At 40.5% G+C, this 24,258-nt stretch overlaps 1 protein-coding gene across 4 annotated transcripts in view; it reads right to left on the reverse strand.

Moving 5' to 3' along the window:
* Positions 1–24,258, reverse strand: part of RTTN (rotatin) — a 143,552-nt gene that overhangs the window by 58,326 nt on the left and 60,968 nt on the right. For 3 of the 4 annotated variants that reach the window (XM_072152310.1, XM_072152308.1, XM_072152309.1), the window contains exons 21-28: positions 23,760–23,848; positions 21,363–21,483; positions 20,927–21,023; positions 17,902–17,961; positions 13,646–13,837; positions 12,585–12,824; positions 9,611–9,755; positions 5,678–5,832 (exon numbers count right to left, since the gene is read on the reverse strand). In XM_072152310.1, the coding sequence (XP_072008411.1) occupies positions 5,678–5,832; positions 9,611–9,755; positions 12,585–12,824; positions 13,646–13,837; positions 17,902–17,961; positions 20,927–21,023; positions 21,363–21,483; positions 23,760–23,848 (1,099 nt within the window). The remainder of the gene's footprint in view (positions 1–5,677; positions 5,833–9,610; positions 9,756–12,584; positions 12,825–13,645; positions 13,838–17,901; positions 17,962–20,926; positions 21,024–21,362; positions 21,484–23,759; positions 23,849–24,258) is intronic. The other variant, XM_072152311.1, reaches the window with a different exon arrangement.

Below are 24,258 nucleotides of genomic sequence, written 5' to 3' on the forward strand. Positions count from 1 at the left end.
GCTATAGATGAGTCGGCAGAGTAGTCAAATAACAGTATTAGAAGATTCTAATTCATGTAACTCACATCGAGAAGGCAAATCACACATCAACCCTGCAACATACTAGCCACTTTTAGAGTCTGAAGTGGAGGAGGGGGGAGTCCCTTCACATTTCTTTGGCTCTCTATAGTACCTGAAAGTCATGGGGCAGAGTACAGCCTTGTCCAGTCATGCAGTCTTTGTACTAAATTACACCCTGAGCCTGACATGTCTCTCATGGTCTTCTTTCATCTTCCTGCCCCTCAAACCGCCAAACCTCATGTGACATGGTGTGATGACTGCACGACTAGACAAAATTGTTTCTATGTAACTTTACGCATGCTGACCAATGAATCAAAAGTATATAAGTTGACTGGACAGAGCATTGGACGTCAGCCCAGGCATAGATTTCAGCTATAACCTCCGCCCCATCTAGCCCTAGGCACTGGGAAGTCCACTTTGAAAAAAGAAAGGTGTAAATTTCCTAGCTGTACGCCAGCCGATGCAACTTTTTCATGCCTTGTACATCAGAAAACCAATGTATAAGGCATGATAAATCCCCCCCACTAAGTTTAGTGTGCTACACCATTGAAATCTTTATTACTTGTTGCTCCAAATAGGAGTTAAGGGTGAAAAAAAAGACTGAATTCAGCAGAAATATAACAAGGTATAAACATAAGAGACTGTTCTCACACACTCACAAACTTCTATGCATTATTTTGGGAAAGCTAAGCGTCATTCTGCCATTTTCCCTAGAACTGTATCTGTGCCTTTGATGTATGACACAATAAAGGTATTTTCCAGTATAATATATGTCACATCAGAAAATCAAAAGACCCTATACATTCACATGTTATCCCAATGACAGCTTGTCACTGACCAGTAGTCGCAACCGCAGCATTTCTGGAAATTGACTGTGTATAACAAGCCTTCAAATAATGTAAAAAAATGTAATAAAAACAAAAAATATGAATGTAGCAAACATATATAAATCACAAACCTGTACATAAAACCAGCAGTCACTTTACGGTTAAATTAACAGCCAAATCTTGATGTAAGGCAAACATGAAGCGGGGACACGGAGATGGAAACACATCTGTTTAATGATGTACAGAGATCTGTATTCCAGGCCATACTCTGGCAGCAAACAAAGCAGCCGCCAAATTGTAATGTCTGTTATAGAGCATAAATTACATCAGTGTCATACGTTACTCTAACCTGCACAAAGCCTCGCAGTGTGGAAAAGAATTATAGGTTTTAAAAGAACCTTTCCAGTGACCTTAAACCAGTGACATGTTCCCCAAGTGACAGAACAATATACAACAAGCTCCCAACACACACGAGGTAAAAATTCTTTATGACTGCAACAGATGGGCTGATCCTGTTGATCAAATGCCAGTTTTAGTATCCAATTTGGCAATAAGCGGAGGTGGAAAACGAAAGGAGAAAATGGGATGAAAACTGGCAGGCTGACACACTGGTCCAGTCAAATAATCTTACCAGCCTGCTAGTTTACCTCAGCTATTTTAAAAGAATTACATTTTATAAAACTGACTTCGTATATGAAAAAAATAAAATAATTATGTTAATCACATTTCCATTTTATTTCCACTGATGTAAAAGGTGGTTTCTTAAATACAAGTTTTTACCCCACCTATGATATAATGTTAGAAACCACTTCTGTGGGTGTGAATCCTGGATGAGCTGGGGTAATTGTTAAGCGAGGGTCAAAGGGGGGGGGGGGGTAAGTCTCATTGCAGTTTTCTCAAAAATATGATCATTTCCTGTGGTTGAGGGACCAGTGTGAAGACACATTGGGTTGAGATGAAGGAGGGTAGCAGCTACACTTCTGTGGGCGTCGCACCATTCTCGGGCCTCGAGATAAAGGAAGAAAGTGTCTACAATTCGTACAAAGGATTCCCCGACCCAAAACATCTATACAAAGGATTCCCTGCCCGATATCTCCTCTGAAGATCCCTCTGTAGAACAGAATAAGGCATTTAGTACCGAAAATGACAGAAACCCATTATTGAACCTTTCTGAGTATGAAATTATCAAAAAAGTACAGAGGTTTCAATACATTGTGTAACCCTAGCTTGAAGATAGTTTTCTTTTAAACTATAAACCCCCCTTTAATGCTCATTTTTTTAATATAAATAATGATGCCAAGATTTAGATAACTGGGAGAAAGACCAGAATGTACAGTCTAAAGCAAACTTATCTTGATTGTCAATGGAGACCAATGCACTTTGCTTTACAAATCCAGGCTCCAAATGTGAAGGCAGAGACAAGAAAAGGGGGTAATGAACCTTTTAGGTTCTGTGTGGATAGATAGAACTTCATTTTTGATACAGCATTCATTAAAGGTTAATTACCATTAGAAAATTTATCAACCATGAAAAATCCTATTAAGAACGAAGTGAAAAAAAGAACCGGCAGCATCCGAGTGAGGCCATTTTATCATTAGATTTGCTGGTAGCCAATACCGCACTGCAGAAACAGATATGTCTTAAGACTCCTAAGCAGCAGGCATTCAACTATTAAAGTTAAGAGGATTAATTATTTCACAGTGTAATAAGCAACAATTAGTTCTTGTTTCCTAATAAAGTTTTCTCCCTTTATCTTTTCATACTAAACCAGATATGTGTGCTGAATTCTGAACAAAGCAACCATCATAAAACATTATGCTACATACAGGAAGGTTTATCTACAGTACAAAACAAACTGCAGAAAAAAAGAAAACCTTTACTACGTGTACCCCAAATACAGTTACTGGAGAAAAATCAAAAGAGAGAAGGCTTCAGGTCACAATTATGTAACACTGGATGACAATAACAGAATACATACCGTATGTGTGACAATTACACTCAAACAGGGAAAGATCTAAGCTATTTTAAACTTTAACACTCAAGATTTATGCAACTTTAATCATAAATGCGTGCCGACACATGATGGAATTTTTTTCATTTTTTTGCATATTGATGACCAACTCTGAGGATAGACAATTTATATTAGATTTGTAGGGGCTCCAACTTTAGGCACCCCACACTTTTCAATAAGGCTGTGGCATTTTGGTAAGCGCTGGGGACTTTTCTTGTTTAAAATGCTTCATATAGTAAGCTAGGTACAACTATTTTGTTTTATTCAGATCAAAACAACTTAGTATCTAGGCTAATCTAATAAACCTATCTTTACAACTATTTTTGCACAAATCAAGAACAGAAATTCCGTCTTTATTCAAATAAAATTTTAATTGTTTACTGGAGCACCTCAAATCCGCAGTAAGGTACTGAAGCGTTTTGAGCTTAAAGGGGGTTTCCCATTATTTTTCCTACATACACAAGTTAGGGCCCTATCCAGATCACAGACCCCCCGCTGATCAGAAAGTTAGTACCTATGCTGTGTTTGTGGGAAAACCCCTTATTTTATTACCTTTTCCGCACTCTAACAATAACAGTAGAACAAGCAATTTGGCACATTGGGCCACAATACACTTGTAACATACGAGCAAAGCTATGATTACAGCTTAAAATATAGTACATACATTCCATGCTTGGTTTTTATTGATCATTTGTTTCAGTCTTGCTTTCTTCCCTATTAGGTCTTCATGACAAGAACCAGGGAAAGCAAGAGTATGCTCACGTTTGTTTGGATTTTGGGGAAGGATTATAGGGGATGTATTAGGGTCCCTTTTTGTCCACAGCCTCGCCAGAAGTCCGGGGAGTGGAGGGAAAAATTAGCTTAATCTAGCTTAACAAAAACTCTTAATCGATGTGACTCTGAAAACCTGTCAATCTGTGCCCTTACTGGTGATTTTATATGCTTCAGTAAAGAGACACAGAGGGAGATTTATCAATGTTTCGCACATTAGACTAGTGTAGAGTTAGACAAACACCCACCACTAACACCTGTGTCAATCACAGGTGTTAAACAATTAAATGCTGCCGGCGCATGGGCACCACCATCTTGGGCCGGATCGCCACTAGCCCCTATGATGTCATCTGGCAGTGATAATCCACTGCCATCACATATGAGAGTCTATGTGAGAATCTCGGCCTACAATGTAACCCAATCTATAACCACGTGCCGGAGGAATACTGTTCTAGGAATATCCACCGTATTACTGGAGTATATGCTAGGATTGAACAGATCACTGGGGTTCAATTACTTTAGGGGATCTAAAAAAAAGGGAAAAAAATAAAATAACCAAAAACAAAAACATTTTTTAATAAAAACCTAAAAGCTCAAATCACCCCAAATCACCCCAAATCACCCATTGTCCCTTACAACGGATTTAAGATAAATATTTAGTCAGTCACTAAAATGATATAAATAAAAGAGTCTTCTAATCCTGCAAAAATGACACATTGTACAAGTACTTTGAAGTATGAAAAAGTTACTGGCCTCTGAATATGGGAAAGTGAAAACCTTTTAAAATCAAACTTATACAGAATAAAACATATATAAAATGTGATATCTCTGCAATCCTACCAAAAAATGAAAGTGTCATTTGGAGCGCACAGTAAAAGTTGTAAAAAAAAGGCCCAAAAGAAAATGGTGCAACTGTGTTTTTTCACATTTGGAACTTTTTTTCTACTTCCAAGTACACTGTATAGAATATTAAATACCATCACTAGGAAGTACTATTTGTTATGCAGAAAACAAGCCCTCATAGGCTCTGTACACAGAAAAAAAAGCGTGTAAAAAGTGGAAAAACCAAATCGAAAATGGGCTTCGTCCTTAAGCGGTTAATCCTGCAAATAAATGATTTTTGTGGTGCACTGACATAATCTTTTGGCGCATAGACTCTTTGCTATGTAGTCACGCTCCTTTTAGTACAAGTCGTGGAAGTGCCTTAAATGGACTAAAACCCTTTGTGAAAAACCTTACGCCACATTTATAAAGTCTATTAATCCAGAACCCTCACATAGACATATCTCCCCCGCAACACCTCTCCAATGAGCTTTCTGAGACATTACAGGCGGTCCCCTACTTAAGAACACTCGACTTACATACGACCCCTAGTTACAAACGGACCCCTGGATATTGGTAATTTATTGTACTTTAGTCCTAGGCTACAATAATCAGCTGTAACAGTTATCAAAGGTGTCTACAATGAAGCTTTAGTGTTGATCCTGATTCTTTTGACAACCCAACATTTTTAAAATCCAATTGTCACAGAGACCAAAAAAGTTCTGGCTGGGGTTACAATGATAAAATATACAGTTCCGACTTACATACAAATTCAACTTAAAAACAAACCTACAGACCCTATCTTGTATGTATTACTGCATTACTGAATTTTGCATAAAGAAGCAGTCTTTTCTACACTAAGCAAAATTTGTCTTTGGGTATGGGAAACAGGATCAGAAAGATGGTTTTATATTTACTTGGACTAATGAGCACCATTATATTTTCAAGCCTTATTATTGGGTATAAAAGGATTAAAAATAAAAGGAAGATGCAAGGTTCACTTAACTTACACATAAAAGGAACAGTTCTTAATTTACTGCTTGGCGAAAAACAAACAAGTAAGCAAAGAAAATGTTCCAATCTTAATGGTTCATAAATCAACAAAAAAAGTCAAACGTCCTTAAAGCCCTGCGTGACTAATCCGGCATACTCAAAATCTGGAATTAAAATGCAAGTTGGCACTTACCGATCAGTAACTGAAGTTAAACAGAGCATTAGCGTGTTAAAAAACCCCATCAGCTCTTTCTGCAGATGCTGCCTCACAGCTGCTTGTGTATCATCCAAGTCCTTTTTGGCCGTTTGCTCTTTCTGGACGATTAGATCTAGTAGTGGACTTGGACTCTGAAAAGTAACATTAAAATTAACTGTGTGCCTTGGCGATACACTTGCCCAAGAATTACATAATGATGGAAAGTTGTGATTGACATCAGAGGTCTTTAAACAAGCAAATAAAATTAATAGCACAGAACAGTGAACGGCAAGGTGACATTTGCAACCTGTTCCCACAAATTACCGACTTTGTGATGTAACCGTAAAAGAGAAACACATATGCTTGTATTTTTCATATTTTTATAACAATGTAATAACATTAAACAAATTACTCTGCATAAAGCAAAATATGAGTTTAGCAGCCAAAACCTCTATAATGCTTGCAGCTGCAGTGCTCAAAAAGCTACAAAATATTCATCATAAGCTACAACACAATACATCATTAACTAGATCCATCATCCCTGATAGCTGCACTAGAACTGAAAACATACTGAACCAAGAATCCAGTTAGAAAAAAAAAAGATACTATTAGGGGAAGATTTATCAAAAAACAGCAAAACTCTTCTATTTGCTCATGGCAATCAATCAGAGCTCCCACAGCAGTTTATAAAATGAAATATTAGATTTGATTGGATGCCATGTGCAAACATTACCGTTTTGCTAAACGAGGCTCATGTTTTTGCTGCTGCAAAATTGGGGCATATATCTCAGGGCGTAGAAGCACTAGCTTATTGCTAGCACTTGTATTTTCCCCTACCCCCCACCTTCATGCCAGTGGGACATGAAGAAACGTGAAGGGGGGACGCGGGCGGCCACGCGAAGGGCGGGTCCGGCTGGGATTTGACCGGCGTTGGGCGTTACTGTCCCATACCTGCGCACTCACTGCAGCCAGCAAAAATTGTGTACTTATATGGTAACCTCTGAGGCAACACGGCAACTGCGGGGGAAGGGTCCAGACGTAACTTGCAGATAATACAGGAGTGAGAAGGCAAATGGAGAATGTATACAGAAAATGATTTCTGTTCTCTCACACAAAGAGCTAAACTTTGCCTCTGACTATGAGCTATGACAGTTTGTAAGGAGGTAAGTTAGTAAACTGTATCAGGTGGCTTTATCTTTTGGCTGTCAGTGGAGTACAGGTGGGAAAGCAATCTACTTAAAACGCTAAAGCCGGGATGAAAGGCAGAGGGAAAAAAATGCATACAGGAACAATATTCTCTGATACTATTCACTTATGTACCTTAGTTACAGGGAACCGATCACCGCCGACAGGTAGGGTATGAAATATCCTGCCCAGAATTCCTTCTTTTAAGTTGAATCACCGTTTATCAAAAAAAAAAAATTCTCCAAAACTATGTGCAAATTAGCTGAGAAGGGCCTAATTTCCATGGACTTTAACCCCTTAACGACCAGACCAGTTTTTGTATTTCCATTTTTCACTCCACACCTTCAAAAATCTCTAACCATGTATAGAGCTGTGTGAGGATTTGTTTGTTGTGTAACAAATTGCACTTCAAAGTGACAGTGATCAATATTCTATGTCGTGGACTGGGAAGCGGGAAACAATTTCCAATGCAGTGAAATTGGTGATAAAATGCATTTGCGCCAGCTTCTTGTGGGCTTGGCTTTTACAGCTTTCACTGTGCACCCCAAATGACGTGTCTATTTTCTTCTATTTGTGGGTACAATCATGGGAATGATAATTTATATAAGTTTTATAATGTCTTCATACATTTAAGAGAATTAAAACCTCCTGTACAAACAAATTGGTGTCATTATTTGCAAGATTAGATGACATTTTCTCTGCTACCATTTTAAGGACTCACAGCCTATTGATCACTTTTTATTACATTTCTTATATGTTGCAAAATGGCGAAAAAGTGGCATTTTCGACTTTGGTCGCTATTTTCCGTTATACGACTGGGTAAAACGACTGGCTATTATATTTTAATAGATTGAACATTTTGGGACATGGCGATACCTAACATGTTTATGATTGTAACTGTTTATTTTTATATCAGTTCAAGGGAAAAAGGTGATTTGAATGTTTAGGGGTTTTTATTTATTTTTTATTTTTTCCATTATTCAGACCCCATAGGGTCATGGTGAGCGGCAATTAAAGCCAAGATGCTTTTTACTGACACCGCAGCTTTGTGATCTGAGAGTTGACACCCGTGGGTGGTACTGGTGGGTGTTTGTTGCAATATGCAGTAAACGGTTACTATGTATGGTGAGGGCTCAGCCAGTGACCCCTCTACATTCACCAGCAGCTGATGTGTGAGGTACATATACGTCACAAGTCGGTAAGGGTTTAAAAAGCTTTTTGTTTTTTTAAGCTAAACATGTGAGATTCTAGAATGGAAGCAAACTTAGAGCTGACTCTGCATCTCAGGACATGTAGGATCATGCGCTGTGACCAATGTAGAAATGCATGTTTTATCTCTGTCTATGGGGGTTCGGCCCCACTGTTATGGGCATGACTATATTTTTCTAGTTGAAGTAATGCGAGAAAGAATTAACGTTTGTTATGGACATAACTCAGTTTCATATTCGGAAGCTATGCAGGATTGTGTCTACGTGGTATGACCTCCAAGACAACATCATCTCCAACGTAGCCTTGAAGAGGGTACATCATGTTCCTCATGTGAGGACTACACTGTAAGGACTGGAGCCTTATTGTATATCTATATCACATGATATGTGCAATTTCACGGTTAAAATGAACAACATATCTGGAAACATGACCAAATTAGGATAAGCCAATCACAACCAAGCATAGCACCCAAAGGGGCTCCTCCCTTTTAATCTAGATAAAATACCCCGTAGTTCAATAATAAATAAGAGATTGTCTCTGTGATGTTGATTTCGCAGAGCTGCTTGTAATAACTATAGCTTCTATTCTAATTTGGAGCTGGATTAAATTCAAGGAGTAGTGCGCTGAAAATGACACTGACATCTTTAATGTTTTTCCCCCTACTATTGCCCAATTCTTTTTTAGTGGCAACTGTGGTGCAGACAAAAAACAAGAACAACCTTTTACTTTTCCGACCCAAAATGCAGAACTGGAAAATCAAAGTTACCCAAAATAAATAATATATAAACATTTATGTCACATATGTCCATAAACTCCAAACAAATTTTACTTTCATATGTGTAAGCTGCAATAGCACACAGCATGATCGGTGTGGAACGGTTTCTGGAATGCTACTCTTAGATGACTGCTTTACAACTAAATAATCCCAGTGCCTATACACTGGCTGTCATTTGCCAAAAGGTTATGAATGAATACGGCACTTAGGGTCAGCGCCGCAGCGTGAATGTTCCTGCAGATGTCCACAAGGGAAGGTGAAAGCAGTATTCAATTAAGAACCCCAAAATTAGTTTCAAAAGAGAAAAAAAAAAAACAATCTTGAAGCCTTCCATTAGCGGTCATAAAATAAATTCCCATCCTGACTTTAACCTTTAGAAACGGAAGCAGACGAGTTAGAAACAGAAGGGATATGTGGGGCAACAACAAAGGTCCAATTTCCCAGTCCTGCATTATTCCATAAATGCGAGGCAGAATACGAGCAGTAAGAGCAGTCAGGATGAATGGCTCTGTGAGCCAGCAAGCAAATAATAATGCTCTCTGATTATCATACAATGTCACTCCTGCCGCAGTATTTGCTGTTTTATAGAGACCCGGAGCATTGCGGGAGACAGATTCACTGCTCCCATCAGAATTCCACTGGCAGGTGAACAAAATAAATGTATACTCTTTACAGCTAAATTATCTTTATTGGCCATGGATGTTAATGCTGTGTCATCTGTCAGAAGTGGCAATTGCAATACTCCAAGGTACTGTTCTTACTTGTTTAAGTAGCATCTCTAGTATCCATTGGAGATCCTGCGAGTCTGAGTTTCCACTCTGTTCTCTCAGGATCTTGTTTAGGAAACTTATCACATCTGCCAGTAGCTTTTCATCTTCAGCACATGCTGGTTGAACCAGCAAAAACCTACAGAGGAAAAAGAACAAACATTAACCTTTCTTCTGCTTGGGGCAAAGGAAACTCTGACGGCAAACTACAGCCTGCATTTATGTGCTTATTGCAAAAATAACAGCGTTTGGGTTTGTGTATGAGTAATATCATGCTGGTGTAGTAATCCATGTAAAGATACAGCAGCACAGATAAAGGCAAGGAAACATAATCAAAATATTTCCAGTTAATATGGATAAAACCACTTAGGAATATGGCATAACTTTGTACAACTTATTGTGGCCTGCATAGCGTCAATGGTGTCTATAATGTGTCCTATCCAGCAGTGCCCAGGGACTCCCTTACTAAAAGGATTCCAAAATGTTAGTGTGAGCCTCCATACAGGAATATCCAGAAGAGAGATACCGTATATACTCGAGTATAAGCCGACCCGAGAATAAGCCAAGGGTGGAAAATGCATTGGTCACAGCCCCCACCGTATATAGCCAGCCCTCATGTAGTATACAGTCAGACAGCCAGCCCCCATGTCGTAGTCAGACAGCCAGCCCCCATGTCGTAGTCAGACAGCCAGCCCCCATGTCGTAGTCAGACAGCCAGCCCCCATGTCGTATACAGCCAGCCAGCCCCCATGTCGTATACAGCCAGCCAGCCCCCATGTCGTATACAGCCAGCCAGCCCCCATGTCGTATACAGCCAGCCAGCCCCCATGTCGTATACAGCCAGCCAGCCCCCATGTCGTATACAGCCAGCCAGCCCCCATGTCGTATACAGCTAGCCAGCCCCCATGTCGTATACAGCCAGCCAGCCCCCATGTCGTATACAGCCAGCCAGCCCCCATGTCGTATACAGCCAGCCAGCCCCCATGTCGTATACAGCCAGCCAGCCCCCATGTCGTATACAGCCAGCCAGCCCCCATGTCGTATACAGCCAGCCAGCCCCCATGTCGTATACAGCCAGCCAGCCCCCATGTCGTATACAGCCAGCCAGCCCCCATGTCGTATACAGCCAGCCAGCCCCCATGTCGTATACAGCCAGCCAGCCCCCATGTCGTATACAGCCAGCCAGCCCCCATGTCGTATACAGCCAGCCAGCCCCCATGTCGTATACAGCCAGCCAGCCCCCATGTCGTATACAGCCAGCCAGCCCCCATGTCGTATACAGCCAGCCAGCCCCCATGTCGTATACAGCCAGCCAGCCCCCATGTCGTATACAGCCAGCCAGCCCCCATGTCGTATACAGCCAGCCAGCCCCCATGTCGTATACAGCCAGCCAGCCCCCATGTCGTATACAGCCAGCCAGCCCCCATGTCGTATACAGCCAGCCAGCCCCCATGTCGTATACAGCCAGCCAGCCCCCATGTCGTATACAGCCAGCCAGCCCCCATGTCTTATACAGCCAGCCCCCATGTCTTATACAGCCAGCCAGCCCTCATGTCGTATACAGCCAGCCAGCCCCCATGTCGTATACAGCCAGCCAGCCCCATGTCGTATACAGCTAGCCAGCCAGCCCCCATGTCGTATACAGCCAGCCAGCCAGCCCCCATGTCGGATACAGCCAGCCAGCCTGGCCCCATGTAGTAAACAGCCAGCCTGGCCCGAGGTAGTATACAGCCAGCCTGGCCCCATGTAGTATACAGCCAGCCTGGCCCCATGTAGTATACAGCCAGCCTGGCCCCATGTAGTATACAGCCAGCCTGGCCCCATGTAGTATACAGCCAGCCTGGCCCCATGTAGTATACAGCCAGCCTGGCCCCATGTAGTATACAGCCAGCCTGGCCCCATGTAGTATACAGCCAGCCTGCCCCCATGTTGTATACAGCCTAAAAACTATGATTAAAAAGCATTGCCCTTATTATTTAATGGTTCCTTTCCATGGCTACAATGTTTGAAAAATCACTTTGTAAAGTTATATGCAACTCACCGAATGGGAGTCTAATCACACTAAGGGAGTCGAAGGAGGCTCAGCATATTCACTGGTTACTGCATTGCTCTGCTTCCTTATTCCTGATTGACATGTCTAACTAGGACAGTATTCTTTGTGGAATATTGAGAGAGCTCTGTCACACCATTAGGCAATTAAACTCATGTGACCGGGGTGATGTCATCTAAGGTCCTGTTACATTTGCAACATCTACCCCATGTATGTATCTGAGCACATGAAATCACAGCAGAGAGGCATGGGGGGGGGGTGTAGAAGTCCATGGAAACATGCTGTGATTTCATGTGATCAGATATATAGATGGGGCAAACATTGCAAATGTAACAGAACCTTAGATAATGTCACTCTGATTACATGAATTGCTGTGAAGAGGCATGGGACATGGGGAGTAGATGTGAGGGGTCGGCCAAGTGGAATAGCCCCACCCCCCCATTCTCATGCCAGGTAATATAAGAACGTTGAGTTATAGGAATGTACGGGAAATGATTTTTAGCTTAAAGAAGGGTGTTTTTTTTATTAGAGTTCTATGTGAATCTGCCTCTAGCTGTAAATCTATTTTGTTGTAGCTACAGCTAATAAAAAAAAAAATTAAATATTACACACACAAACACATATACATACAAATTCACATACGCACACATAGATAGATATAGAGAGAAAGAAATAAATATACTCATAGCCACATTTATACATATACAGGGATTTTTACCAGTAGTAACTTATTTCAGATATTCCATGTCCCCTAGTAAATATTTAACTCAAAAAAGAAATATTTACAATCCCTGAACGGAGATATAAATACGATGGAAAGTAAAAAGCTGCTTCCATGCCCCACTTTAATCGCCACGCGTGTGTGTGCATATTTTATGCAGAGCAAGCACATATTTGAAATTGCGCAGTGGGTCTTACCTGCTTAATGCAGTATGCCAAGGCAAACACTTCAAGGAAGACATGTTATAGTCAGTCAGGCAGTTTAGAACCAGTCTGTCATTTAGGAGATAAAAATTCATCCTAGCAACAGCAGAACGAACTTCCCCATGAGACACAGCCTGAATGATATAACTCAGGCAATCTTGCAGTCCACTGGTTGAGTGTGTCATCCTCAATGTCAGGACTTCTTCTGGGGATAACTTTAATGTATCGGAAAAACTTAGGAGAGGAAAGAAAAAAACACAGTCACAGTTTGAAATGTTATACACACAGGTACAGCAATAAAAATCCTAGCTGACACGAGGCACTGCTTGTCATAGTAATGTCTAATGGTGAGCTAAACAGCGGAAACAGGCCTTTCTATAGGACACAGCATTACTAATCATCCATATAGCTCAGTTTATCATGTCATACAACACAGGGGAAATGATACATACACAACTGTCAGCGATCCAGTCAGAGAAATTTTATAATTTTCTGAGAAGTCATCCATAATTTAGTGGAGTTTATCAGAATGATCTCTATGACCACCTAAAGTTATTTTAGTTTCTACCATACATTATTGTTTATCAATGTTATTACATATTGCAGAATCTACACTCAATACCAAGTTATGAGATTTAAACACTAATAGAAAATAAATTCAATAAATATATGAATAAATGTGTGAAACATTATAAAATAAATAGAAAACACTAAAACCAATAAAAATACTGTATTTTTATTCGGATTATAAGGTGCACCATCAATAAATGCCTGCTAAAACGTCTAGGTTCATATATAAGGCGCACCGGATTATAAAGTGCACCTGATTATAAGGATGAATGACCAGTAGGTGGCAGACCTGTGCACAGTTCAAGGCAGCTGTTGGCTGTAAGTACGGTTCATAGATGAGGCGCACTGGACTATAAGGCGCAATGGACTATAAAGTGCACCTTTGATTTCTGAGAAAATCAAAGGATTTTTTGTGTGCCTTATAGACCGAAAAATATGTTATACATATCATAAAAGGTACATATATTCTGTGTGTATTTACTTACGTTTCATTTTTATCCTGTTCTTTTTCAAGATTATTCAAAAAGTTATCCATTCCTTGGTTCCAGGACATATTCCATGCTATGCGCAGCATATCTGATACTGGCTTTGTGGTTATCCAGTCTGAACTCAAAGGAGAAGCCATGGTGTATGGACTTACTGCATGATGGCTGCTCACAGAGACAGGAAGGTGAAATCTAAAATAAAAAAAATAATGCACATGCACTGAAGAATGCAAAAATTGATCAACACTTTTTGTTACCTTTCTGCATTGTAGCAATTAACTTTCACAATGGAGTTCAAAATACCTGAGCTGAGTGCTCATACAGTGGGATAGGCCCTCTGGTTCAGGGCATCTCTGGACAGACTAAGCCGCCCTTATGTGAACAGTTACATCACTAGGGAACTACCAACAGTGTACACTCAGTGGATGCCAAGGGCTGATGCCATAACAGTTGCATCCTCTGAAGCTCTTATGGCTTCCACTAAACATAAACTTCACTCTCCAGTATAAAGCAGGATGAAAAGTGATGACTGCTGCATTTTTCATTAAAAGGGTTTGCCCATGAAAGAAAGTTGCTAAATTTTAATACTCTATTGGTGTTTCCAATATTACTCAGTGATGGTCAGTGTAAGATTCCAGAGTGTGGGTGGGCGCTCCCTAAGCAGACACTTCATGATTCCTCTGTGCTATAAAACGCTGTGTGCTGACAGTGTGGTTAGATTATCAAAGTACAAGGTTTATCTACACTTATTTAGCTCCTGAACATTCTACTAGTATCTAGAGAGATGAGACAGATCAGAGATATTGAGGTCCATGAGATGGATATATAAGTACAATGACACTCTCAGCTCTGCTCTCTCACCTAAGTCACTGCTATAAAGGCATTATCTTTCTGTAGCTTGTAGAGTAAGTCACTTCATGCTGCCTGATGGCAGGAAGTGCCTGTGTCTGAACTCGTCTTGTAATGCAGGAGGCAGAGAGCACTTCAGTGTGAAGGCAAGAGAAGCTATTCATGAGAAGAATTCGACCATAGTCAGAAGATTTACGGTCGGATCCAGTGCAACCAAAATTGTCAACACCAGGACTGATAGAAACAGGTTGGAATTATATAAGATTTAAGAATCTTGTCTTTGTGGGAATACCCCTTTAAAGACAAATTTCTTAAATGTACTCAGGTTAACAAAATAATAACATTGAATTAGAGAATGTGTTAACAAAAATGCAGCATTCCATAGATATAATTCCAACCTGTCTCTATCAGTCCTGCTATACACAATTTCAGTTGCCCCTAGACACAACCCTGTAACTTCTGATTTGGGGTCGGGTGGCCGCCATCTTGGATTTCTGTGTGAGATTGTGCAGATGAGATTTCTGTCTCTCTCTACTGTGTGCCTGTAGCCACGCCCCCTGAATGGAGCTCAGAGACTCTCACTGATTACATCCTGCCAGCACATGGTGAGCAGAGAGAGAGGCTGCAAACTACAAGCTACAAGGAGATAAGTGATCCGGGGGAAATGGGAGGCAGGTTCATATCTGTGAGATGTAGCAGAGCTCACAGTGCAACAGTGTAAAAGTCTGTCAGCCTCTGTCTGTCAGCCTATGTGAAATTTCATGCATCTCTGATCAGTCTCATCAGAAGCCAGATGAAAGTGTATATACACCTGTGCCCCGATAATCTAGCCACATTGTCACCCCACAGAACTTGATGGATAATAATGGGTCTGCTTAGAGAGTCCCCGCCCACACCCTGGAATTTTGCAGGCCTAAAGAGTGATAGGAGCTAAAGCAACAATAAAACTAAGTAACATTGTAAACTATGGGGTTAAAAGGGTAAACTAAGGGTTTATTGCATTAACATCAGTAGGGGATAGAAATGTGAGAATTTTCTTTCGTGGGAAACCCCTTCAAAGGAAATCTACCATCAAAATCTATCAGGATAAACGAGGGACACTTACTCATAGATCTAGGCACAGTGACTGTGGTAATCTTTTTATATATATCCTTGGCCTCTTTCCTTCTAAAATCTATTTTTTTACTTTATGCTAATGAGCCTCTGGCCGTACTTTTGCACAATGGGAGGAAGTAGTGCTCCTGCGCATTGTACGACCCTGTGAAACCATGTTGTTCTTCTGTCTGACGCTGCACTGAGCTGAGCTCCTCTCTGCAGTGGCTCCCACCATTGCATTCCAAGACGAGCTCACACACACATGGACCTCCTGCTGGTGTGTAAGGAGAGTAAAGCTACAAGCTACAGGCAGATAGGTCTTTATCCAGGGGAGGGAGGCATATAGCAGAGCTGTGTATGTTATGGCTGTGAAAGGAGAGCCGAGAAGGTCATGTGTTATATGCATCTCATGATCTCCTCATCACTGAGTGATAGGGGCTAAAACAGCAACAAAACGAAGTAAAATTGACAGGTTTCATGCATACTCCAGGAGCTTTCCTGATGTATACAGTAAACCTGTCCAAAAACGTGCTGTGAAAGTAGCCTTTGTCCCTTTTAATTTTTTTATATCCTAATAGACACACTCATTACTTTGACTTATGTGTTTTAATAAGAATTATAACAAGAAAGCTGACAAATCCTTTTAAAAGACTCAAGCTGCCTGTATATCAACATTACCCCCAACAGTAATGACAGGTTTACAGAAATCCTCCAATATAGATAGCTTTGATTGCTGCATTTCAGGAATAAAAATGGGTCTGAAAAAACTAAAACATCTACAAGATAGATTTTAACAGATTTAAGAAGAGCTCAATTTGCATACAGATAGCAGTGACACCAGCTGAAAATGCTAAAGCAGCAGCACTGGATAGTATTTACTAAGGGAACCCAGAGTTTTTGCAGCCATATGTAGGTAAATCAAGCCACTTTTTTCTTTCATTCATTAGTTTGTGGCAAAAAAGGAATGTTTCTTCTATAAAAGATCTTTATGTGCAATTATATTGGTATGGACAATACTATCAAAATCAAGCATGATAAACCGGGGACACTTGCTTCTGATATTTGTTCTCCATGTCCTCCTATCTTCTATAACCAACTTATAAAATTATGCTCATGAGCATGGAGGGTTTCTGGGGTGTTAACAGAGCCCCTCCGTGCTGAAGCTTCACAGGTTTGTACAATGCGAAGGGCAGTGTAACAGCTTGTGAAGCTGCAGCACGGAGGGGCTCTGGAAACGCACAGGGGCTCATTAGCATAAATTTAAAAAAAAAAAGATTTTAGAAGGAAGGAGGCCATCGATAAATGTGAAAAGATTACCACAGTGATGGTGCCTAGATCTATGAGTAAGTGTCCGTGGTTTATCCCGATGGATTTTGATGGTAGATTTCCTTTGAAGGGGTTTTCCCACAAAAGAAAATTCTCACATTTCTATCCCCTAGTGATGTTAACACAATAAAGATCATTTTAACCCCTTACTTTCCAATGTTACTCGGTTTTATCGCTGCTTTAGCTCCTATCACTCTTTAGGCTCCTCAGTGCAAAATTCCAGGGTGTGGGCGGGGACTCTCTAAGCAGAGACATTACGATCCCTCTAGTTCTGTGGGGTGACAATGTTTAGATTATCGGGGCACAGGTGTATATGCACTTTAATCTGGCTTTTGACATTGTACTAACACACTGACACAGTGAGATGAGAAAAATCAGAGATGCATGAGATTACACATAGGCTGACAGACAGAGGCGGACAGACTTTTACACGGTTACACTGTGAGGTCTGCTACATCTCACAGATATCTTCCTGCCTACCACTTCCCCCGGATCACTTATCTCCTTGTAGCTTGTAGTTTGCAGCCTCTCTGTCTGCTCACCATATGCTGGCAGGATGTGATCAGTGAGAGTGATACAAAAAACTTGTATTCATGGGAATACCCCTTTAAGAGTTTGATAGTCTCCTTAAATAGGCAGGATCATTGAAGTTTGCTATATTGTGAACGGTTGTCAGGGCTTACATGTGTGTCCCAAAAAGCCGGTGTTCCCCAGAGCTTTGGACATTCTCATTCATCCTGATCTCTTTGGGCTTTTCATGCTGCCTACCGGGCAGACTGCACTAGGGTTAAAAGTACAGGATGAATAGACTACTTGCAGAGGCCATTGGACACATGGATGATCAAAAGTTCCTCCACATTCCATAAGTGTCAAAGGGGTAATCTGCTCTAGAATAGATAACAATCTTTCCATGCAACACCTTTTCAAACCATTACAAAAAATGACATTTGGAAGGAAGTTATACAACATTTTCCTAGGTTACTTACCTTCTAACTACGGCTACAGGCAAACTGAATGGAGGGAAAGAGGTAGGTGCATCCTCTGACCTATGAATACAACACAGGTTATTAGTCGACTAGGTTCACACAAGCACTGGGGGTTCTATTGTTGTGATCTATTACACAGAATCCCCTATACGTAAAACAACAGACACTCCATCAAAAATGTTGGCAGAGTCTGCTAAGAATGTAAAGCGTGTATCTTCTTCCCCCTAATGGTTTCCTATCGAAATCCGGTGAAAAATTTGCGCCAACATCCTCAACACTTTCTGTTTCATTGCCGCCAAATGGTAAGATCAAAAAAGTTCTATTTTTTTTGCTCATGAATGTATACTCTGCACCCCATCTTGACAGAAAAAAACAAAAATGTAGATATTTTAACTAATTTAATAAACAAGAAAAACTGAAATATCATGAATATTTCATGAAATATATATGTAGTCAGACCCTTTGCAGTTGCACTCATATTTAACGCATCGGTGTCCATTTCCTTCTGATCCTGAGATGGTTCTACTTCTTCATTGGGGTCCAGCTGATGAAACTGATTGGACTTGAATAGGAAAGGCAAACACCTGTCTATATGAAGCCTCACAGTGCATGTCAGAGCACATGAGAATCATAAAGTCTAAGAAACTGCCCATGGAGCTCAGAAACAGAATTTTGGCAAGGCACAGATATGTTCAAGGTTACAAAAGAATTATTGCAGCACTCAAGGTTCCTTAAATGGAAGAAATTTGGGATGACCACCTGGCTGTCCAGCTACACTAAGCAATTGTGGGATAAGAGACGTGGTGAGAAAGCTAAAGAAGAGCCCAAAGATCACTGTGGCTGAACCCCAGAGGTCCAGCAGGGAGATGGAAGAAAGTTCTACAAAGTCAACTATCACTGCAGCCTCCAGCAGTCGGGGTTCATAGCAGAGTGTGCAGATAGAAACCTCTCCTCAGTGCAAGACATATGAGAGCTGCATACAGTTTGCAAAAGAACACACGAAGGACTCCCCCCAGACTATGAGAAATAAAATTCTCTGGTTTGATTTGACAAATATTTCATTTTTTGGTGTTAATAACCAGGTAACCAGGTACTGTTCATCACCTGCCAAATACAATCCCAACAGTGACGCAGGATGGTGGCAGCATCATGATTTATTTTCAGCTGCAGGGACAGGACAACTGTACTTGGACGCATTCATTTTGGGCTATAGGATCACCTTTCAACAAGACAATGACCCTAAGCACACAGCTAAAATAATAAAGTAATGGCTTCAGAACTTCTGTGATCATTCTTGATGGGTCCAGCCAGAGCCCTGACCCAAACCCAATTGAGCATCTCTGGAGAGACTTGAAAATGGTTCCACCAATGTTCACCATCCAACCTGAGGGAACTGGAGAGGATCTATAAGGAAGAATGGCAGATGATCCCCAAATCCAGGTTTGAACATCTTCTAGCATCATCCCCAAGAAGACTCATGACTGTACTAGCATGACTGTACTAGCTTCTTCTCAATACTGAGCAAAGGGTATGAATACTTATGACAATGTGATATTTCATTTTTTCTTGTTTAATAAATTAGAAAAAATATCTACATTTCTGTTTTTTCCGGTCAAGATGGGGTGCAGTGTGTACATTGATGAGCAAAATAGAACTTTTTTCACCATATCAAATGGCTGCACTAAAACAAAGAGTGAAAAATTTAAAGGGGACTGAATACTTTTCATACTCACTGTACCTCACAATGTGCCCCAATGGTTATTAGTAGGTGATTCTAATGGAATCTATGATGGAGGCTCCTAACAAAGAATCGAATACAGAAGTGATCATAGCCCATAGCTATAAATGTAAGTATTCAACCAAGGATAGTGTATAATCCTGATCCCATCAATGCCAATTTCACTCACTCCCACATCAGCTGCATTTTACATGTACAACTATGCTGTCAATGTAGATTTAGTTCTACCCAAGGAGCCACTTTAGATTTGTGTTACTACCCATGCTGGGAACACATTGCTCCTCTCATACTGTCCAGGTTCCTAGGTAACATTTTAACTTTCATAGACTCCATGACAAATGACAATCATATATAGAATTGGGAACAATATGAGTACATGGTTTCGATCTTGTAAAATTGTGTCAGTATTTAAACATTATGTTACAAAACATACACTATAGAGAATTAGTCAGCAGTGTTGACCATGTAAAACTGCAGGTGATTTAAGTTAGCAGCCCAAAAAAGCTATGTAAATTTTTCTTTAGGGGTGTTGTCAGTAGCAGTAGGACAAATGCAAAAAAGCATTTATAATCCATGATTGTGGCTGGACTTGGAGCACTTTAATGTAATTGTGCAGGAGAAAGCTTTACTGCACACAGTGCAGTACTCCCCTGAGTAACTTCTGTAGTATTCTTACAGCAGTGACTCATAGTAGGGGGAGGGGCTGTGCTGTGTTCAGGGAAGAGCTCTCACCAGCTACAGTCCCGCTACAGTCCCTGGACTACTACCTACATCCCCAACAATTTCTACTGCTGTTATATAGTCATAATAGCTGAATTTTTTTTTTAATCCAACCACAGGAGCTGGCAATAACTGAAAAATGTTTGCTAACAAGAATTTTTTTTACCCCAAAATTCACCTGGAGTACAGGAATGAATAATAATAACTACACTTCTTAAATATTAATATACAGTGTTAAAAATATCATCAGAGACCAACCACTACATACATTAGCCTTAATAATGGGGCTGCATACACCGTGCTTAAAATCTTCAAGGATGAAGACTGTAGAAGGCAGGGCCACTTTTTTCCTTTCTTTAATTGTATGGCACTAGATCTAATATGCTGCATGTATCAGGCACAGTATGTGTCAGAATAATCTTAGAAACAAGTATCCTTGTCGTTTAGGGAAACCAAATTATTTTTTTATTCTACTGGATCAGTTCACTAATTTGGACACTTTCTTTTCAAATATTCTGACCCATCCCCAAAGGGTGTGAAGGCAAAGAGCGATGAAACGTGTCCTACCATGTGTCCATTCGTGATACTTCATCGAATAAAAGAAGGCACATCACAGCTGCAGCTTCACCCAATAACACACTGTCATTTTGCGACAATAAGGATGCTGAAAATAGATATAAAATGCATTGCTTTATCATGTTACTTTTATCAAAGTAATACAGAGCTCATACACATCTAACAATAACTGAAAAAAAATGACCTACTGGCCAGTATGTTACTCTACTGTGCAGCTCAGTTACTTAGTAACACTACATACAAGAAGTGACTGCAGCCAGCGACTGTTCCTGGGGAAGAGGTCATTATTTAGGAATCTTTTACTTGGTTTTTACTATGACTATGGTTGGCACTACTATGTTTGCAGAGATGGTCTACTAAGACATTTCTCTACTCCGCGCACAAGACAGTCTGCGACACGCTAGATATTGCTTTAGGTGAAAGTTACCTCTAAATAAAGTTAAGATGAACTCTGCATCTTGTGCTAGAGACAAGCGCGATACAGGATCAGCATACACCATCTTTCGCAGCAAAGACAGACAAGGCAAAACCACATCCTCAAAATCCTGCTGATTACAAAAAGACAAAAACAATAAACTGAGCATAAAATACACATTCAAGGGCCTGTTGTATCATTTTAGGTCAATTGAGAATATAATTATCCAAGTACAACAAGCATTACCATCAAGATATATAGGGTATTATAGTCATATAGGCAGAACAAGGCACATATTCCCACGTCACATTTTCTGTATTAGTATTTTACATGACCCTTTATCATCACTGGTTAGATGTACAAGATGATTATCTATAGAAGTGCACATAGTGTTTAATGTACTGTGCCATGTAATACGTTGGTGCTTTATTAGGAATAAAAATAAGAGGACAGACACTTCATAGGGCTACATTTATCAATACTGTGAAACAAAGCTGTCCATTTTCTTTTTACCGTCAGACTTTGATAAATTAGGCCCAGAATTGTGACAAACCAATGACAAAAAAAAATGACACCAAACCCCAGCTTTGATGCACCGTCATGCAAACGTTTTAAAACTTTTTTGGTGAAAGTATTTGATGAATAATAATATATTATTTTTCATGGTTTTTTGCTTTTTATGCTGTTCACCGTGTGGGTTCAATATTGTTTTAGAGTTACTGTACTTATAAGTTTTTTCTTTGTATTTTTTCTTTAATTTTTATGTGTGGTGATTAGGGAACTTTTATTTTATTTACTGTTTTATATTATCTAAAAGATTTTACCCCCCTTCCCCCCCACTTGGACTTGAAGAAGCATTCGTTGAATCGGTTGTTCAAGCCTTTACACATTGTAATACACATGTAATTGCAGTGTGTACTGTATGTAACTGAATATGCTGACGGATGCTCAGCGACTTACATTCTTGTCCTGCAGGAAGCAGAGCCCGGTGTACAGGGGACCCAGCAGCCTCCGGGCAGATGGTGGACCCCGGGGCTGCACCAGGATTGATTGGATCCCCTTGTAAGCTCACAGGGTGGTTCGATCCAAGAGGCCGTGGCGTGTAAGGTGTTAAAAACACCCAGGATCGGAGCTTTTCAGATCCCGGGCATTAGTGCCGAGTCTGAGCTGTAATGACACAGTCCAGCAGCGTCACTTGCAGGACTCGACCTCTTGCAAACGGCTACTGACGCACCACCTTTCTATGCCAGCACGTCAGAAGATGGTTGCAGGAGATAGGGAACCCTTAAAGGGGTTTTCCCATGAAAGAAACTTCTCACATTTATATCCCCTAGTGATGTTAACACAATAAAGATCATTTTAACCCTTTACTTTACAATTTTACTCAGTTCCATTGCTGTTATAGCTCCTATCTCTCCCTTGGCTGCACAATGCAAAATCCCAGTGTGTGGGTGGGGCCTCACTAAGCAGACACATTATGACACATTTAGTTTTGTGGGGTGACCATGTGGTTAGATTATCAGGGTACAATGTGTATATGCACCTCACTATTCTGACCAGAAGACATCTGTAGCCACAACCTTGAACACATCCAGCTCTGCTACATACACAGAGAGCACAGTCACATGACCTCATCCTCTGTGAGAAGGGAGCAGCACACCCTCCCTCCCCTTCTCGAAATACGTAGAGTTTGTTTATACTACGGACTCCAGGGCTTGTCAGCACAGGGAAAGGAAGGAACTACTGCAGAACTGAGATATTCTGAGTGGTATAGCAAAGAAACTTCTGGATATAGGTAACAATGATAATCAACAACAAAAGTTGTTTTACATCCTAAGAGCTATTGATTTGTGGAAAAAAAAAACATTTCACACCCTACCTGAGGGGGCTGCTAGCTTAAAGTGATAAAATCATTTGATATGTTCCCTTCAACTAAATGGGAATTAAACCAGCAGTTTGAGCATGCTATGCTGCAGACAGTGTTAGGTAGCAGCCTGGAGATTCGTGTAACCATAGCTTTTTGTGAAGCAGCAGAACAGTGAAAATACATTTATATTCTAGGATAGTAATTGGAGCACTGGGGAAGTGTTCTCAATGTGATGTGTTCTTTCCTGTAATATCTACCCAGAAGCCTGCTACAACTCTCACCCTCAGAGATGAGGGCACTGGCTGTGCTACTAGTCCTCACAAGAGTGGTCCACGTCCAGTTACAATCCTGGAATATAAATGCATTTACATAGTCCTACCGCTAAGGTATGGCTACCCAACACTGTCTGCAGCCCTGTCTTACAACCCCATAATGTCCTATAACACTGAATAAAGTTGAACTAACAGCAAAGCACATACCAGGCTTAACTCAAATCATATTAGAGTGTTCATTTTCCATCCTTTCACAGTAGCTGCACTTACCTTTCCACTTTGATGCACACATTTTTGTAATATGTTACGGATCTTTTCCACTATCCCCAGCTCCTTAATAACACAGTGCATTGTCAGATCTGTAAATAAAATGCCAGCTAGAATTAACAAATCGCTACAAAGCAAAACTATCATTTTAAAATAAATTTCCTGAAATTGAAAATGATAACCTCAGATGTGATTATCACAAACTGGTATAAATGTTTTTTTTTCCCCTAATGTCTGTATTACTAGCAAGATGGGAATAAGCTCGTTGAGGAGTGAGATTACATAAAAGGCAAGGGGGAGGAGTAAGCAGGAGCTGAATCACAGCAACTCAGGCATAACTGAAAATCACACATACAGGGGGAGATCTATCAGAAATGTCAGAGGTAAAACTGTTCTGGTTGCCCATGGAATCCATTCGGAGCTCAGCTGTAATTTTATAAATCAGCAGAACCCCGATTTCTGCTCTCAGACACTTCTGATAAATCTCCCCCAGAGTGTGAGA

This window comes from Engystomops pustulosus, chromosome 5 (genome assembly GCF_040894005.1).
Source record: "Engystomops pustulosus chromosome 5, aEngPut4.maternal, whole genome shotgun sequence".
NCBI lineage: Eukaryota > Metazoa > Chordata > Amphibia > Anura > Leptodactylidae > Engystomops > Engystomops pustulosus.